The sequence below is a fragment of the Musca domestica genome, unplaced genomic scaffold (genome assembly GCF_030504385.1).
Source record: "Musca domestica strain aabys unplaced genomic scaffold, Musca_domestica.polishedcontigs.V.1.1 46, whole genome shotgun sequence".
NCBI classification, from domain to species: Eukaryota; Metazoa; Arthropoda; class Insecta; order Diptera; family Muscidae; genus Musca; species Musca domestica.
Genome location: NW_026712336.1, coordinates 432850 through 453248, shown reverse-complemented (window position 1 = coordinate 453248; position 20399 = coordinate 432850). Strand labels below are relative to the sequence as shown.

At 38.2% G+C, this 20399-nt stretch overlaps 1 protein-coding gene across 1 annotated transcript in view; it reads left to right on the top strand.

Moving 5' to 3' along the window:
- LOC101900061 (uncharacterized) overlaps nucleotides 1-19231 on the top strand; it is a 184813-nt gene extending 165582 nt beyond the window's left edge. Inside the window, exons 4-8 of the mRNA XM_059127544.1 lie at nucleotides 13555-13725; nucleotides 13794-13957; nucleotides 14027-14626; nucleotides 14682-14982; nucleotides 18229-19231. Coding sequence (XP_058983527.1) covers nucleotides 13555-13725; nucleotides 13794-13957; nucleotides 14027-14626; nucleotides 14682-14982; nucleotides 18229-18435 — 1443 coding nt within the window. The 3' untranslated portion in view covers nucleotides 18436-19231. The remainder of the gene's footprint in view (nucleotides 1-13554; nucleotides 13726-13793; nucleotides 13958-14026; nucleotides 14627-14681; nucleotides 14983-18228) is intronic.
- Nucleotides 19232-20399: the final 1168 nt, after the last annotated feature.

Here is a 20399-nt window from a genome sequence, read left to right as displayed (position 1 = left end):
CGAATTTCATTGTCTTTATGTTGGGCGCCACAATTTGAGTACAGAGAGGAGTAAAAATAGATGAGGGCTCAAAATTAAATTCAGAATTTATATAAAAATTAAACACATTTTCTCAAAATAACCGGAGTTTTGGATTCACCAATTTTCACGTTGGGCGCCATTTATTTATTTTAACACTCGTCTTTGGAGTTCATAAATTTACACAGAGTGGATAATGAACAACAAAGTTTGTCACATATAGAAAGTATGAACATTTTATTTCTGATGGTTAAATCACCTTATCCTTACGTTGGGCGCCAAAATCGAAGATAAAATAAAACGAGTTAAAATGTAACAGTCGGTTTTGTCTACAGATGTACAGGGTAAAACGAAAAAAACTGCAACCAACTTTAGACCGCTGTCATTTCCAAGCCACTCGTCCGACAGCTGTTAAAATTATTTCAGTGACAGCTCATTATATTGTTTACAAGCGTACAAAAGCATTTAGGTGCGCATTTTCCAGAAAAAAAAGTTATTCGTGATGGAATTCTAGCGTGATAGTGAGATTTCTTTAAATTTGGCTGGAAAACCACAAGTGGCTATCGTTAGAGCACTCCAGCATTTAAATGTAAATAAATCTTTTGCGTATCGTAACATCGCTCATTAACGGGATACTGATACTGGTAGCGTAGTTCTACGTCAAGGAAATGGAAGGGAGAAACCAGCAACAACAGCAGAAATGGTTCGACAAGTAAAAAAGCAACTTGATCGAAATCCGCGTCGCAGTAGCTGAAAATGGCTCGTGCACTGAACATATCGCAATATTCCTCCTCCCATTCAGCGAATATTGAAAAATGAGCTCAGGGTAAAGCCCTTGCAATTCCAAAAAGTGCAAGAACTTACACCGCAACAGAAAGAAAATAGACTCAAAAAAGTTAAAGAGTTGTTTCGCATGGCCGAAAGTGGTGAACTGCCGAATTTGTTTTTCCCGATGAGAAAACATTCGTTGTCCAGCAACAAAATGATCGTGTTTACTTGCCAAAGAGGTCAGCTGAAAATGTGCACCTTCGGTTGGCCAGGAGCCATCAAAACTCAAGCGCCGGCCATGGTGATGGTGTGGGCAGCCATAACAGCCGATGGTCGCTCTCCGCTCGTATTAATCGACCGTGGCATCAGAATAATTGCCGAATATTATCGCGAAAATGTTCTGGAGGGTGTATTAAAGCCTTGGGCATGTACTGAGCACGCGCTACTCAAGAATGATTACAAAATCAGGTTCCTCGCTTCATTTCCAGCGAGCAATGGCCTCCAAAATCTTCGGATACCAATCTATTGGACTATTGTGTCTGGAAAGCAAGGTTGGCACAGAAAAAATATCAAAGTGTCGACCACCTCAAGCAAGCGCTTCGCCGGGAATGGGCCAAAATACCGCAGAGCAACATTCGGGCAGCGTGAGAAGGTTTCATTGGCCGTTTGCAGGCCATAATTCGTGTCAAAGGTGACCAATTCAAACATATCTAAATTTATTCTAAAATTTGATGCTTTATCCGACATTTTTTGATTTCATTCAATATAATTTAAAATAAAACAAGTAAGCAAAGCTTATAGTCGTGCGGGACCGACCATGTGATACCCTACAACACTACAATATGCTAGAAGACGCCTTATTTCCAAATCCATTTTGGAAGATTTGGCTTTTGAAATTATGTCACGGAGCACTGCCCAAATATTACCCTTAGCATTTTGACCAGGGACATATGCCCAATATTTATGCACTCCGTCGTGGTCCATTTTACAGCTAAATATAATCCAATAGTCATCAAAAATGCTAGAATCCTTCTCTAACTCTCTCTCTATCTATCGTGTCGATTGGCTTCAATTTTGTGATCATGATTTTTTTTCCTGTTTTCGGTTCATTTGAACCCCTAAATATTTTGCGATCATCTCCAAAGGCAAGAGGCCCCTCTGTATCTCCAAATTTAGACTCATCTATATGATAAGCTTGTCTATGATATTTGGCTATATTCGTCAAGGAACATTTTTAGTTTTTGGTCCATTTCAACCCCTAAATATTATGCGATCATCGCCAAAAGAAGTAGGCTTCTATTCTTGCTCTAGCCCCACCTCCTTTCTAAATTTCGTGAAGATTGGGCTATAATTGCGACCTGTAGAGTGATTACAAATTAACATGGACAGACAGACGGACGGACATACTTAGCTAGATCGACTCAGCTCGGCGAGATAAGAAGATCCATATATACTTTCCTATGTGGGAAACCAATATTTCGAGGGGTTACGAGGGGTTTTTGGCCCAATCAAACTTATAATACCCGAACACATAGTGTTGTAGGGTATAAATACTTATTTGAATATCCGAACTATATATTGGGCGCCAAAATTAAAAATGGAATAAAATACACTAGTTTCCATGAAAACCCTCTTATTTTTATAATTTTCCTACTTTCCCTAAACTTCAAGAAAGTTCTGAAAATTTCGGGAGAAGAAATCTTGCTATTGGAAGGTTGGCTCCCAACGTGTGGAATTTGTAATTCTTTTCATAAATCTACGACATTTTAAATTTCATTTCATTTCTTCATTTTTAAGAGATTAACATGGACTAAAGTAGACTTTTCAGTAACAAAAATAATTATTCAAATATTGGGCGCCAAAATCCAAAATGGAATAAAATACCACAAATTCCATGATGATCTCCACAATTTCAATGAAGATTTATGTAATTTTTTCCAATTTCCCTGAACTTGAAGAAAGTCCTAAAAATTTTGGTAAGATATTTTTGGTAGATATTTTTCTGTTGAAATTTTGGCGCCCAACGGGGGAATTTTATAATTATTTTCCAAAAATCTATGAAATTTAAAGTTCAATTTTCTTCTTCGTGCTTTAGAGTTTAACACGGACTAAAGTAGGATTTTCAACATCAAAATTAATCATTTAAATATTCAAACCATATGTTGGGCGCCAAAATTTAAAAGGAAAAAAATCACAATTTCCATGAAGATCTCCACAGTTTCAATGAAGATTTATGTACTTTTTTCCAATTTCCCTGAACTTAAACAATATACTAAAAATGTTGAAAAAAAGTTTGCTGTTGAGATTTTGGCGCCCAACGTTGGTTTTTTTATTCTTTTCTTCTTTTTTTTACTACGAAATTTTTTTTTTTTTATTTTTTTATTCTTTGGAGATTGAGGACTAAACTAGGCGTTTCAGCATCAAAAATGGCTTTTTTAAATATCCAAGCCATATATTGGGGGCCAAAATTCAAAATTGAATAAAATATCAGCAATCCTTCAGAATTGAATAAAATATCAGCAATTCCTTCAGATTTGGATAAAATATCAGCAATTCCTTCAGAATTGAATAAAATATTAGCAATTCCTTGAAGTATTTAAATTGTAATTTTTCCACTTTTCCTAAATTTCCAAGAAAAGTTCTGAAAATTCCAATATTTTTGTCCCTTTCACACATCCCATCCGAAATGTCCCATATAAATCGACCCATAATCAGGCAGCATAAATTTGAACCTGTTGCCTTTGCAATTACACAAAGCCTGCTATAAACGAGAACATAAGTAGAATCAACAACAACAACATCCAGCGACTACGACAACAACATAAACAACAATCTAAACTTTACAACAACCAACCAACCAGCCATTCTATGGCTCTACAGGTGCCACACCAATGATTAAGGCGTAGTTAATCCCCACCAAAAATGGTCAGCAAAACCAGAACACCCGAGCTCCAAAACTTAAACGAGGGTTTGGAGACAGGGAATTTTAAAGTGAATGGAATCGAATTGAATTGAATTTAAGCACAACAATGGCAGCAACAACATTTAGCACTTTTATTGAAAATCAATAAAAAAAAAGCGATTGAATACACACACAAGTTACTACAACATTTTTCTTCCTCCCCTCTCCGAACCTCTCTTTCTGAATAAACTCCTGGCCATTCTGTATTTATTGTCCATTTATCTAACAGATAGACCAACATTCGCCTGGTTGTTTGGATACTTTTTTGATTTCTATCCCTTCTCCCCATTCCTCCCCCGCCCCTCATTCTGGCCATCCATCTGTCCATCCACCCATCCAATCGTCCGTCCTTCACTTTACCTTATTAGGCCAAAACGTGAGTTCATATGTTAACAATGCCTCTCTTGTCCATGTATGCGTTCATAGCCTTCTCGTTGCAATTTTCGTCGTCGTTGGTGTTGTTGTTGTTTTTTGTTCGCAAATCATTGCAACTAAACCAAAACCACTTGGCCCACAACTAAGTTAGCACATTTAAGACAACAAACCCCAGGCGGGACAGAAGGTCTACAAATTCTGGCTAATATGACATTCCAATCTAGGGTGGGACACATAAATGATTTCAATTCTCTGTTTTTTTTTTTTTCTTATTTCCCCCCCTTTCCCGGAGGTGGACCGGATCTACTTAACCCAAATTCCACACCGACTGATCAATCAATTCATCAAAATTCAATATTTCTTGCAATTTCTTTGGCCAACCTCCTTAAAAATACCCACACCGGTGCTGGATGGTGGCCACCGCACCAGTGCCACCAGCCAGCCATGACAAGTTATTCGATCGCCCTGGCCGTTTGAGAGCTCTACAAACATCACCGTTGTGTTTATACGAAAAGTACCGTAATCGTCGTATCCAAAACAAAATCACAGACTCTTGACTTCTTAAAGGCAACGTTTTCTCAATGAAGTAAAATTAAAGAAGAAGTTAAAGGGGGAGGATGAGAGGAGCGAAGATGATGTAGAACAAAGAAAGGATGGTCCATATGCCAAAAGACTTGGCAAAGATGAAGGAGGCAGGGAGTATGGCCGGCATTAAGAAAATATCTTTTTTCCAAGCCATGTAACAAATGCATACATGTCTGACTGTCAGGCGTTTACAGACGATCACATGCCGCTTATGTTGTTGTAAAAGTTGATGTTGTTGTTGGTATTTTTGGATTTTCTGCTGATGTGATGGCGCTGCTTATTTAAAGCAACCTGTTAATATATAACACAGTGGGAAAATAATGAGAAATTGATTGAGTTTTATTTTTATATATACAGATTGGGCGCCAACCAATCCGAAGGCTAGGATAAAAATATAAAATATGGGTCCTAAAATAAAAATAATAATAAAAAATTAACTAACATCAGCAACAGAGAAACTAAAAAAAAAACAAGTAAAAAAGCTGTAGGTTTGGCCGGGCCGAACTTTAAATACACCTCACCATTTGGAACGAAATTTGACAATTTTTAAAAAAATAAAATGCGTTAAAAATTCTGCTAAAACCTTAAAAATACCGAATGCAGCCATTATATTAGGGTCTGTACGACGACGCGGACCGGCATAGGTAACTTTTGTCATAAGCCAATACAATATTCAAATGCGAAACTTGAAAAAAAATCTGTGAATAATGTAGCTAAAATCATCAAAATGGCGAATATGAAGAGGTGCCATTATATGAGAGCTATACCAAAACGTGGACCGGCATAGATAACTTTTTGTCATAGGCTGTAGTATCCACTACGAACTTCAAATACCAAATTTTAAACAATTCCGGTGAATAATGTCGCTAAAATCAGCAAAATACCGAATATCGGGAGGTATTGTTGTATGGGGGCTATACGAAGATGTGGACCTGCACAGACAATTTTCTGTCATAGGCTATAGTATCCATTTTGAACTTCAAATACCAAATTTTAAATAATTCCGGTGAATAATGTCGCTTAAATCACCAAAATACCGAATATCGGGAGGTACCCTTGTATGGGCGTTATACGAAGACGTATATCAACACAGATAATTTTCTGTCATAGGCTGTAGTAACCATTTCGAATTTCTAATACCAAGTTTGAAACAATTCCGGTGAATAATGTCTCTAAAATCATCAAAATGCCGAATATCGGGAAGTTCCGTTGTATGGGGGCTATACGAAGACATGGACCTGCACAGACAATTTTCTGTCACAGGCTGTAGTATCCATTACGAACTTCAAATACCATTCACATTTCTGGTGAATAATGTCGCTAAAATCATTAAAATACCGAAAATCGGAAGTTACCGTTGTATGGGGACTATACAAAAAAGAGGACCTGCACAGCCAATTTTCTGTCATAGGCTGTAGTATTCATTACGAACTTCAAATACCAAATTTAAAAAACAATTCCGGTAAAGAATGTCCTTAAAATCATCAAAATACCGAATATCGGGAGGTACCGTTGTATGGGGGCTATACAAAAAAGAGGACCTGCACAGCCAATTTTCTGTCATAGGCTATAATATCCATTACGAACTTCAAATGCCAAATTTAAAAAACAATTCCGGTAAATAATGTCGTTAAAATCATCAAAATACCGAATATCGGGAGGTACCTTTATATGGGGGATATACGAAGACGTAGACCTACACAGCCACATTTCTGTCATAGGCTGTAGTATCCATTACGAACTTCAAATACCAAATTTGAAACATTTCCGGTGAATAATATCGCTTAAATCACAAAAATTCCGAAAAAAAGGAGGTACCATTATATGGGGGCTATACCAAAACGTGGACCTACATGGCCCATTTTCAATACCAAAAGTCTTGCAGACATAATATTGAGTAAAATTTGATTAACCTACTTCATTTCGTTGTCTTTAAAACCAGCATTGAATGTATTTTTATGCCCTCATCTAGAGAGGGTATACAGGGTGAGATAAAAAAAACTGCAACAAAGAAAAACGCCATAATTTCTACATTTTTTTGAATGAAAGCAAAAAATGTCGGAAATAGCATCAAATTTCAGATTAAGTTTAGATTTGTTCGAATTGGTCACCCTTGGCACGAATTATGGCCTTCAAACGGCCAATGAAACCGTCACACGCTGCCCGAATGTTGCTCTGCGGTACTTTGGCCCATCCCTGGCGAAGCGCTTACTTGAGGTGATCGACACTTTGGTATTTTTTAGTGCCAACCTTGCTTTCCAAAATACTCCAGACACAATAGTCCAACGGATGTGCGCTGGAATTGAAGCGAGGAGCCTCATTTTATAAGCATTCTTGGGTAGTGCGTGCTGAGTCCTATGGTGCTGAGTCCTGTTGGAATGTCCGAGGTCTGCGGCCAAAATATTTGCGTGCCCAAGGCTTTAATACACCCTCCAGAATATTTTCGCGATAATATTCGGTATTTATTTTAATGCCACGGTCGATTAATACTAGCGGAGAGCGACCATCGGTCCACTCCCCCAAGTACCTCTTTCAGAAAGGGTCGACATTTTGAATAATTATAACTCTTATAAAATGTGATGTATGCGTTCGATTGTCTTCAAATTACACACATCACAATATTTTTATTAGTCCAAGATCTGGTGTGAAGATGGATTATGTCGGACCACTTCTTCTGGTACCTCCCTCACAAAGGTTCAAACTTTTGAATTCTCATAAAGATCATAAAACGCGAAATTTCAATTCGTTTCCATTCAGACTTGGTACATCTCAATATTTCCATCAACACAAGATCTATTTTAAAGATGGTACAGATCGGACCATTCCTTCTGGTACCTTCCCCACAAAGGTTCGAAGTTTTGAATAACCAAAACGATTATAAAATCCAAAATAAACATCCGGTTCTCTTCATATTTCACACTTACTATTATTTCTACTAACACAGGATCTGCTGTGAAGATGGGATATATCAGTCCACTCCTTCTGGTACCTCCCCAAAATAGGGTCAACATTTTTCCGATCCGATTTCATTCAGACTTGGTATATCTCAATACAAGATATATTATAAAGATGGTGGAGTTCGGATCATTTCTTCTGGTACCTCCCCCAAAAAGGATCGAAGTTTCGAATAACCAAAACGATTACAAAATCCGAAATAGGCAACCAATTCTCTTCATATTTCCCACATCCTATTATTTCTACTAACACAAGATCTGCTGTGAAGATGCAATGTTTCGGTCCACTATTTCTGGTACCTCCGCCACAAATGGTCAAAATTTGGAATATCCATGGAGCTCATAAAACGCGAAATTACAATCCGTTTTCATTTAGACTTGGCACATCTCAATATTTCCATCAACACAAGATCTGTTATAAAGACCACGAAGTTCGGAAAATTCCTTCTGATAGCTCCCCCACAAAGGGATAAAGTTTTAAATAACCACAACGATTACAAAATCCGAAATAAACATCCGATTCTCTTCATATTTCACACATCCCAGTATTTTTATTAACCCAATGTCTGGTGTGAAAATATATCGGCCCACTCCTTCTGGTACCTCCTCCACAAAGGGTCGAAATTTTGAATACCCTGAAGCTCATAAGACCCGAAGTTAACATCCGATTCCATTCAAACTTGGTACATCTCAATATTTCCGTTATACAGATGGTAGAGATCGGACCATTTCTTCTGGTACCTCCCTTATTAACATCCGATTCCATTTAGACTTGTTATGTCTCAATATTCAGATCAACACAAGATCTGTTATAGAGATGGCAGAGATCGGACCTCCGGATACCTTCCCCATATAGAGTTCAAGATTTTAAAAAACAAAAACAGCTTAAGTTCTTCTAAAATTTTGGAATATTTTCTAAATTTACAACTTCACAAATACTGCCCATCATTCCTTGGAGTACGACCCTTGTCTGACATTTGTGTCTTTCTGCTTCCCAATACTAAATCCTTGAAATTTGGAATTTTCTCAAAAGTCCTTTATATAAGAAGATGTAGGAGAGCACTATATCTCTAAGTAGGACAAACGTAGGGTCGTAGGATTTGTTTACATTTTACATAAAAAGTTAATTTTTTGGTAGTATACCTCCCATTTTCCCCGAAGTTATAGCGAAAAGCACTTCCGTTTTTTAATTTATTTTATTTTGTTTATTATTTATTTATTTATTATTATTTATTTATTTTTTTATTTATTTATTTATTTATCTGCATCTCAAGTACTCTTGGTTTTGGACTCGGAAAATCGAAATTCCTTCAGTAAAGTCCAAGAGTCTTGAAAGGCAAAATTTGTCCCTGAGGTCCCAGACTCTGGAAGGCAGAACGTGTATCCTTGAAAGGACAAATGTCTACGTTGAAGTCCAAAAATCTCAAATTTTTGGAGGAATTATTTTCTTTCGTGATGTCTAGGAAATTTCTATCCCCTAAAAGACGATATTTCTCCCTGACGACCCAGGCTGTGCAAAAGGTACAAAGTTGATTTTTGAAAGGCGGCGTTTTTCAGCTGAGTATAAGAAGCCAAAGAAAAATTGTCCACGAAGGAAAAACACCTTTCCTCTTTTCCCCGCACTTGGGAAACCTTATGAATTTTTTGGGAACGGAATATTATCATTAAATCCTTTAACAGATTTTGAAAAAATTCTGTATCTAATGGAAAAATTCCCATTGGCTCTATATCTCTCCACAGAATAAACGTGTGGGCGTATGAGTGCTCCCTTCAACAAATAATTCTCATACGACCCCGTGGCCTTACAATTCATACAACTCATACGCACTAATGCCCATTTTTGATTTAGTTTTTTTACTTTTCTACGGATTTTGAAATTTCACAGGGAAATATAAGCCTTTTTTGCTTCTTAAATCCCCGTAAAAAAATTAAAAAATTTGCCCCACTGTGCCGCTGTGTGAGTTACTGCAATTGTCATTAATGTTAAGTTCTTTTGCCAAACAATGATGTTGTGGTCATTGATTGCCACCAAAATGCATGGTGCAGGTGGTTTTGGCTAGGGAGGCGAAGGGGGAAAATACAAGAAAAACGACCAGAAAAACAAACCTCTAAAAGAGCAACACATTCTCATATTACCAATTGTTGGTAACTTTTTTTTTTTGCTTTCTGTTCTTCATTCGATTGGCAAGTTCCAATTGCTGGCGTTGTTGCTGTTGTTGTTGTGGGTAACTAAATATTGTTGCAAACAAACAATTTCTTAGCATTGCTTTGGTGTAATTGCTGGTGCTTAGTTGTGGGCCTCCAAGAAGACATTGGTTGTGGTTGCTGGTTGTTATGTGCATAAATGAAGTGCTTTGGCGGAGGTATTTTATGGTTATCACATTTCGTTTGTTTTTATTTCGATTTGGATTAGTAAATATTTAAACTTGTTTTTGGGATTTTTGTTTTTTTTTTTTTTTTTTGGTTTTAACCCAATTGTGGTTTGGAATTTTGCAGAGGAAGAAGCAGAACGAATGAATGAATGAACGAAATATTAATGGAAGATTACCACATCTAAGGTGAAACATTTAAATGTAATGTGGTTGAAATATGGAGTTATGTTATTTAGACTGTGAGAACCAGGGCAGAAGAACATAAAGAGAATCTCTATTGATAACGGAACTTGAAGGGGGGTGTTTCTATAAGAAGGGGTCATACAGTCTTTTGTGACATGAAGATCCTCAGAGGTTTTCGATGGCTTGAACAACAGGTTTCTAGACCTTAACAGGCCTGTCATCGGTGTGAAGATCTTTTATCTAACTTTTATGGTTTCAGAACATTTTATGAATATTCAATGCCCTGAAGACTTTATTTTGTCAAATATGGCTTGAGAAGACGTTATTCATGTCGTCAAAGCCTTGATGAAAAAAAGTCTTGTATGACTTCAGATGATAATTTCAAGCCTTCTAAGCCGTTATTATATGGCTTGAAGATCACTTAAAAATTGAATACGAATATGATTTAAAAAACTACAGTAAGTCTTTTATGCTTTGAAAACCTCTTATGTTATCTGGTCTTATATGGCTTGACAAGCCGTTGTTAATGTCTCCAAAGCCTTGATGACAAAAAGTCGTATATGGCATGAAATGAAATATCAAGCCTTTTAAGCCAGATTTGTAAGGCTTGAAGAGCATTTACAGATTGAATATAAATATGGTCTCAGAGAATAAGTCTTTTATGGCTTGAAATCCTCTAACTGTTCCTCTATAGTTAAAAAATCGGTTTTTGTTCTCATATGGCTTGAAAGGGTATTATTCATGTCGCCTAAGCCTTGATGGAAAAATATGACAATTTCAAGCCCTCTAAACCGGTATTATATGGCTTGAAGAGCACTTACAGATTGAATACTAATATGTTTTTAAAGAACTTCAATAAGTCTTATGGCTTGTAAACTCCTTACGTTATCTGGTCTTATATGGATACAGAAGGCATTATGCATGTCGTCTAAGCCTAGATCAAAGAAAAAAATATATTATGACTTAATATGATAATTTCAAGCCTTCCAAGCCGGTATTATGTAGCTTGTAGAGCATTAACGATTGGATACGAATGTGGTCTTAAAGAACATCAATTAGTCTTTTAGGCTTGAAAACAAATTACTAACACTCTACGGCTTAAGAAAAATGTCTTTGGTCTTATATGACTTGAGAACACATTATTTATGTCGCCTAAGCCTTGATGACAAAAAGCATCGCAGGGCTTGAAATGACAATTTCAAGCTTTCTAAGCTGGTATAGAAAATCAAACTGCAGAAAATCTGTAAAATGCCTAAAAAAACCTTGAGGACCGGTCAATGGCCTTCATAACGAAAAAAACTCATGCAGAAAGTCCTCTGACATGATAAAATGTCAGTGAAAGCTCATAAAGAAATATTCAATGAAATTCTAATCAAAGTAGGCACGTAAAAGATCCTCAATACACGAAGCACTGCATAGGGGTTTTAAAGGCAAAGATGACCTCTAAACGGACCTCAAATCATAAAAGTTCTGCCCGAAATTTTCTGCCTAATCAAAAACAAGAGTACCTGTAAGGAACTTCAAGTCATAAAAGGCCTGTATGGCTTTTAATGTGTCTTCAATGGCTTGAACATCATGACTTGTCCGAATCGTCTATGCCTTGAGGACCATTTTCAGGTCTTAAAAACATCTTCTAAACATTGCACTGATCCATAAATCGAAGGTTTTTAAAAAAATCTTCTACGGCTAAATGACATTATTCAGGTCTTGTATGACTTGAAAGGCTTGAAGGCCTTCCACATGTTTTCTAAGGCTCAAAGACGGTTTATAAATATGCTATGGCTTGAAGGCTTTAAAAATGTCTTCAATAGTTGAGGTCACTTACCTCTAATCATAAAAAATTCTGCCAAAAATTTTCTGCCTTATCAAAACCAAGAAAACCTGTAAGGAACTTCAAGTCATAATAGGCCTGTATGTCTTTTGATTTGTCTTCAATGGCTTGAACAACATGACTTGTCCGAATCGTCTATGCCTTGAGGACCTATTTCAGGTCTTAAAAATATCTTCTAGACATTGCACTGATCCATAAATCGAAAGTCTTTAAAAAAATCTTCTACGGCTAAATGACATTATTCAGGTCTTGTATGACTTGAAAGGCTTGAAGGACTTCCACATGTTTTCTAAGGCTCAAAGACGGTTTATAAATATGCTATGGCTTGAAGGATTTAAAAATGTCCTCAATAGTTGAGGTCACTTACCTCAAATCATAAAAATTCTGCCTAATCAAAACCAAGATAACCTGTAACGAACTTCAAGTCATAAAAGGCCTGTATGGCTTTTGGTTTGTCTTCAATGGCTTGAACATCATGACTTGTCCGAATCGTCTATGCCTTGAGAGCCATTTTCAGGTCTTAAAAACATCTTCTAGACATTGCACTGATTCATAAATCGAAGGTCTTTAAAAAAATCTTCTACGGCTAAATGACATTATTCAGGTCTTGTATGACTTGAAAGCCTTGAAGGCCTTCCACATGTTTTCTAAGGCTCAAAGACGGTTGATAAATATGCTATGGCTTGAAGGCTTAAAAAATATTTTTAATATTTGAAGGACCACTTACAGGTCGTATTTGGCTCAGAAATATTTTACATGTCTGGTATGGCTTGTAGACCACGACCATTTGCAAGTCTTCTATGGCTTGAAACCATTTGAAAGGTTTTCTATAGCTCAACTAACAAATTTTTCAGGTCATAAAAATATCTTTTAGATATTGCACATAAACATAAACTGAAGGTCTTTTAAAAATCTTCTGCGGCTAAATGGCATCATGTAGGTCTTGTATGACTTGAATGGCTTGATTAGCATGTTTCCTAAGGTATGAAGACAGTTTATAAATATGCCATGGCTTTAAGGCTTTAAATATGTTTTCTATAGTTTGATGACCATTTGCAGCCTTCTATGGGTTGAAACCGGTTTACAAGCCATGTTGGGCTTAGGCAACATTTTGAGGGCTTGTATGACTTTCTTGTAGCTCTTTTACATGTCTTAATATTTTTCAAAATTTTTACATCACCTCAGAATTATGTACATGATTCGAAGAATTTGTTTGGCTTAGATGACACCTACAGGTCTTGAATGACCAAAGATTTATACAGGGTTTTTAGAGGACTTTTTTCTGGAAGGCCTTTTTCAGGTCTTGAACATTTTCCACAGCATTTTATTTGATTTTAAAGCATTATACAGATCTCTTTTTTCCGGATCTCATGACTTGTATTCATTCTACATCATTTTAAAGCTATTAAGTCAACATTACAGAACGTTTTCTTCCCCATGAATTTTTGCAAAATTTCTTAAGGTTTTCGGCCAGTTTCTAAATCTTCCATTTCTCTTTTTTTCCAGGCCATTGACATATCCATGCGTCGTCGTTTGTCGACCCCAAAAGCTAGTCCACTTTTATTGAAACGTACCTCATCGGATAAAAATCGCAAAGAGTCGCCCTTGGCTAAGCCGGAGAAGACCAGTTGGTTTAAGTCGCTGGATCGCCGAGCCAAAAGTAAATCCAAGGAGAAGGTAAGAGATCCACAAAAACCTAAACAGATTTTATACCCCTTCTAACCCCCGTTCCCCTCTTTTCACAGCTCAACTCCACAACGGAAACCTCGAGTTTGAAGAGAAGCAAAAATAGCCATCACAGTACGTCAACACCTCAAGCCCCAGCCGCAACCAAAAATCTAAGATTTTTCGGTGATACAGATTTGGATTCGAATCCGCCCACAATATCCAAGGGCACAACGTTGCATAAGTATGAACAGTTAGGAAATTCTCAAGGATTTAAGAAATTTAACTTGGTATTTGTTTCTTTTCGCTGCAGATCTCGTCCGCCAATATCCAGTAATCTAAATCGTTCGCAAAAGTATTCCCAAAGTGCCTATCACATTGATCGCATACGTTCCGATAGTCCGCAGCGGGATGATTATCGCCATAGCTTGGCATCGGGCAGCAAATCGTTGGGCCTAACCAGCACCACGACCAGCAGCAGTGCCACAACGGCAACAGGCTCTTCCACCCGTCATAAGAGTAATTCCATGCACAACTTGGATAATCAGGGTAACGATGAAGTTGATTTTCGTCGCAGACGTCATTACTCACGTTCACGTGAGCTGGATCACATATCGGAAAGTGGTTCCGAGACCGAAGATCAGGAAACAAAATTGAGACCAGGTTTAATGGCAGCGCGCACACTGTCACGGGATCGCTTGGATCGTACAACGCGATATGATGAGCATTCATATCGCCGCAGTAACGAGAGGCCAATATCGTCGACACCAAATGGTGGCGATACCAGTAGCGGTACTCAGCCACCACCTCAGGCGCCGTCGCATCAACATCAGCCAAGGAGGACCCAACCCTATCTGATGGGTCCACCCAAGCCAGCACGTAGTGCTGAACGAAGAGCAATGTCTTATTCAAGGTAGGTCCATTTTTTATCCCATCGCAATGTATAGTAAATTGGTAAATCCTTGCAGAGAACGTGATCGTTTCCCTGCCGAAAGTTCCGGTACTGAGGGCGAATCCAGCCTCCATAGTCAACGCAGTGTGGTCTATTTGCATGCCACAACCGTAGGTGCCATACCACAGCCATATCAGTTGAGACGCCGCTCCATATCGCGTGACGACTTGCGTTCGAACAAATCCAAGGCGACGAATCAACCACTACAGCCAATGACACGCACCGTATCACGTTCGGTCTCAATGCTGGCACCGTGGAAACCAAAATTGATCAGTGAAGGCTATGAAATCAATTATTCTCAGGAACAAAATAAAACGGTAAGGATGGGAAACGGGAATTGGGTTGGTATGACAAGAAACCCATCGGTTGGTTCGAGTGAGAGAGGAAAATACACGAAAATCAACCCCTTGGTTCGGTTGAAGAGCAAATGCGAGGAAAGACCCACCGTTATCTAAAGATAGCTTGCAGTGGGTGGTCAGAGTTCGTCATGGAAAATGCAATGGTTGTGGTTTATCTGGGGTTACCTCGGTTTACTCTCAACATATAAGTCCCTCCGTTAGCTGAGGTTATTTCACGGCGCAGAGCTCGGCACTGAAATTTATTTCTGGCAGTGACTGGAGTAAGGAAAAGGGGGTATTGGTGTCTGGATCCAGACGTTGGATGCTGGGGGCACCCCTTCACCAAACACCTCAGTTTAGGAACTGAAAGCTCCAATCTCAAATTGCTTTTTGGCAACTCACCGGCCGCGAGGTCTACCGGCTTTCCTCAACTCGCTCCTTTACCTGGTTGGCGTGAATCCTCTTCATGTGTCGTCTTCTCTCTGAAGCCAATGGTGATATCCTTCTCAGGCAACACCATCTTACAGACTATGGACAGCTTGTCGTTCTAGCAGTGCAAGAGTACATAATTTCCTGCCACTCCAGTCTTTATTTTTCTAACTGCCCCACTTTCGCTAGGCATCATCCTCCTCCAGACAACTAGAGCTTCCTTCAGCACGTTATTATTCCAGAGTCACAAACCTCTATCCTTCTTCGTCTTCACCTAGCTGGCGAACGGCTCATCTTTGACTTCTGTCCGTTTTCACTTAGATTCTTCATTGATTGATAAATACCTCTTTAAGCTCTCCAGGATTTGATTCTCCCAGTATTTCAACTTTTGCAATGGTGTCTTCTACTACAACTCTTTCGACCTTGCTGAAATTTTTGAGTATTTTCGCAGCCTACTTATCGCGTTTGCTCTCAGCAGCTTTTTTCGAAGAAGTCAAACCTTAAAAACTGGAGCACAGGCAGAAAAAAAAAACTACTGTCTGTGCTCCCTCCCCAGCTGCCATCAATTCGGACTTCAGTTCCTGCCATAGATTTTGCAGGACACGGTATTAATACTATATTCTCATCATCCTTCAAGTTTAGGTTTCGTTAAACCTGCCCATTCATTATCAGCAACCTTTCTATAAGGCCAACATTGACCTCTACAGCAACCTCCAGCGTACATTCAAGCTATATGTTCCTTGTTCCCAGGTATTTCATCCAATCGGAATTTCCAATTAGTTGGTCACCAACTTTGATCGCTAGGATGTATCTTCAGAAGCCCTTTGTTGTAGACTCTGATTTTCCTTTGTAAACCACAGATACGCACTTTCAAACGTTGAGGCTAAGCCCCCCATTTGTTTAAGTAATTGTGGAGCGTATCTCTGTACGCATTCAACCTTCCTTCCAGTGTGCTTTCGAAGCGACCTCGTAGAGCCAATAAAATGTTATCGGGGTGCATTAGCAGTTATCCTCTTTCCGGCGTTCCAGTGATGTCGCTAGCAAACGTAGTGTTCAAGACCGGTCTCAGCAGTGATCCCTGAGGAACCCCCGCTTACACCAATCGTTGTTCAGCCAGTTTGTCATTAACTCTAACCCAAATGACTCGATTCTGGAGAAAACTTGCTAACATGCGACAGGTTTTTCCATTGAATCTAAACGATTGCAGTTTGTATAAAATGTCATGTTACCTTACCCTATCAAAGGCTTTGATAAAGTCCAGACCAACTGCAATTGTTCCCATTATGGACTTGAAACCATCCGTAACATATGTTGTAAGGGCCACTAGGGCATGGGGTGTAGAGTGTTTTGCTCTATATCCGAATATTCGTCATTTACCGTCCTCCTCTCTTCGATGATCCAGTTGATTCGGAGCAGTAGGAAGTGTTCAAGCAGCTACCCAAAAGGCGACAACAAGAATGTCGGTCTATAGCTCCCCCTCAGGGTTGCATCTGATCCGGGCTTAGAAATTGGTATCACTGGTGCCTGGCTATTGGGAAATAGCTGATGTTGAAACAGAGATTACACAATTTTGTAAGAAAAAAGGTGATGGTCCCCTCAGCGTTGCCTCTGCTTCGGGCTTAGAAATTGGTATCACTGTTGCCTCTTTCCAGGTTATTGGGAAATAGCGGATGTTGAGGCAGTGATTAAACAATATTATAAGTAAAAGGATGATGGCTTCACCAGCCTTCTATACGGCAATATCAAGGACCTTATCGATGCCACAAGACTTCTTCGCTGCACTTCTTGCTATAGTTTATCCGACCATGTCTGGAAATCAATTTTCCTCCCAGCGACGGGCATTGATTTTGGACACATCTGCTTTGAATTCGTTGCTGAGTTCAACAGAGGGCACGTGATTTCCTATTCCTTCCACTACTGCGTTGGCCAAGTTGCGGAAGGAATTGTCTATTATTTCCTCGAGCTGATGACTATCCGGAATGTGGTGTATACCCGAATTAGTTACTCAATCACTGTTTACGATTCCTTTTATTGGCTGCTGGAATGCTAGGCCAGCAACTCTTTTGACCTTCTCATATGTCTTCGACTTCACCTCGATATTTTCCAAGTAGCCCTTGTAAGAATCTTTTTCGTGAGTAATTATCAATTGTGTGATTGTTATGCTTAAGTTCCTTATATCGGCCTTGAGTATTGAATGTCGATTAGGATCTGCCGGGCGGCCTTCAATTATTACAAAAATATTTTTTAAGAACTACTTATGATTATATGACTTAACCTAACTTAACATGAAATGTGAAATAGAGAGGCCAAGAGAGAGAGAGAGAGAGCAATTACAAAATGTACACATGCCTAGGCACCACCCCGTAATAAGTCTTATGGAGAGATCATAAACACGCATAGTTATCTCAAATGTGGCAAGCAAACATGCTGCGCTTGCTTATCAGTTCATAGCCTAGGTTACAGCTCATAACCTAACTCAAACATATCACATGTAACGACGGAATATTCTTTCTAATATTTTTCGAATAACCCAAAAGGTCACCATATCTGCTCTCTTCTACGTCAGATAGTCCCGATATCCGTGAACACCATTCATATTATCAAATTTCTCTCTTATCGCGGACTTTTCAATTCCTCTTTGTATGTGCAAGAATTTCGGGGAAGTCATGACCTATATTACCTTATAGTTATCATACGCTTCCTGGAGACGCCATAGTGAACCATAGCTATTAAATGTCCTCTTTTCATCTCAGAAAATTTCATCTCTAACCGCTTATTATTACCTTTTATTTCCAGATGGCAACACTGCCCCGAAAACCACCAGCGCATGGCGGCAGCAGTACCATGACACGCTCAAGTCGAAAATCCGAACCACTGTCAACGCGAAATGGTACACGACGCCATTTGGACTACACGAAAGACGACCAGTCATCGTTGAGGAATTCATCGACCACAAGCGCTTCTAAATCGGGACTATCGACGAATTTACATCGTAAAAAATAAACAACAACAATAACAACCAGCAAATGCTACGATTTACGAGAGTTTTATTTTTAAGTGTCTATTTAAGGAGAAGAGACCACACACAACTAAATGTCCGTATTAACCAAATGCAATACTTCTAACTTATGATGTAGCCTGAGGAAGAGGAAACGATTACAGCAACAACAACAAAAATGAAGAAAATATTTTTACTAATAATAATAATTTTCTAATCCTAAACAGTAATCCTTAAAAAAAAGTAGGAAGCTAATTGAATGAGATATAAGTAAATTTTAAGTGAAAAAAAATCGAAAAACGGGAAGGAAAACGACAAGAAAAGAGTCAGCATATATATTATCTTTCCGCTCAGCTTTATGAAAGCTCAACAATAAAAAGGTGCACTCTTTAAAATTAAACATCAAATAAAGGAAAAAAAACAACACTTGTTGGAAATAATTACGAATTACATACCTTCGATTTGTAGTTATGTAAGGTTTAATTTTTATTAAATAATAAAAAATAATAATTTGTTTTTCTTTTTTCTTTATGGAATTCTAATCATATATTTTGATAAGTGTATGAAACATATAACAGCAATAATGGTTATTGAACAAAAGTTGGCTTAGCTTTAAAGCTTTAACAATTTTCATTTCTCTCTTACCGCTCGATAATGTTAAGTTTTTAAGTTCTTAATAATTATTAATAATATTATTAATTTCTCTTATTAATATTTTTGTTTTGTAAGTGCGTACGAGTTTACTAAAAAACCAGCGATAAAAAATGTAATGAAGTAATTTTTTCTTTTTGTATTAATTTAATATTTCTAAAAACAAAAAAAGAAACAGTAAATAAAAAAAAATATTTTATAAAAAAACAACAAAAGAAATTGGGGTTTTATTTTTCGAATGGCAAGATTGTCTTGGTTGGATTGACGAGAGAAAATGCACAGGTCTTTGAGGTGTTTTATAAAATTGAAATATTGGTCCCCAAGTCATCATCACAAAAAATTACCACTACCAGTCAGCAGTTTTTGAAATTTGTAACTCTATTCGAGAGGCTGGAATATAGGTGAATTTTCTGATCATAAAATATACTTTTATCGGAAGAAAAACGTGACCTGTCGCTACTCTTCTAAATAAATCCATAAAAGTCAAGTAAGAAGTGTTCAAACAGCTACCCAAAGAGCGATAACAGGGATATCGGTCTATAGCCTCCCCTCAGCGTTGCATCATCTCCGGTCTTAGGAATTGGTATCACTAGTACCTCTTCCCAGGCTATTGGAAAATAGTCGGATAATGACTTCACCAGCCTTCCATTCAGAAATATCAGGGACCTTCTCGAGACTTCTTCATGGCTGAATCAACAAATCCATTTTCCTCCCAGCGATTTGCATTGATGTTAGACCAATCTGCCTTGAATTTGTTGCCGAATTTGAATGCGTTATCTGATCATAAAAGACACTTTTGTGAGGAGAAATACGTGACCCCCCCAGACTCTTCTAAAGAAATCCCATACAAGTCAAGTGGGAAGTGCTCAAACAGCTACCCAAAGGTCGACAACAGGGATATAGGTCTATAGCTCCCTCTCAGGGTTGAATCTGCTCTTGGCTTAGGAATTGGTATCACAAGTGACTCTTTCCAGGCTATTGGAAAATAGCCGATGTTGAGGCATTGCTTAAACAATATTTGCTTTGTTCCAGAACCGGGAAGACTGTGCTATTTTTTCGATGTCATAAAGGGAGAATCTGGAACAGACCAATTTTAAGTAAAAATATGATGCTTCGCCAGTCTTCTTTACAGAAATATCAGGGACCTTATCGATGCCATAAAACTTCTTTGCTGCCGTTTTTGCTATAGTTTATTCGACCATGCCTGGGTCAACAAATCCATTTTCTTCCCAGCGATGTGCCTTGATGTTAAACCCATCTGATTCCTTATCGAATTTAACCGGGGGCACGTTATTTCCAAATCCTTCCACTGCTGTAA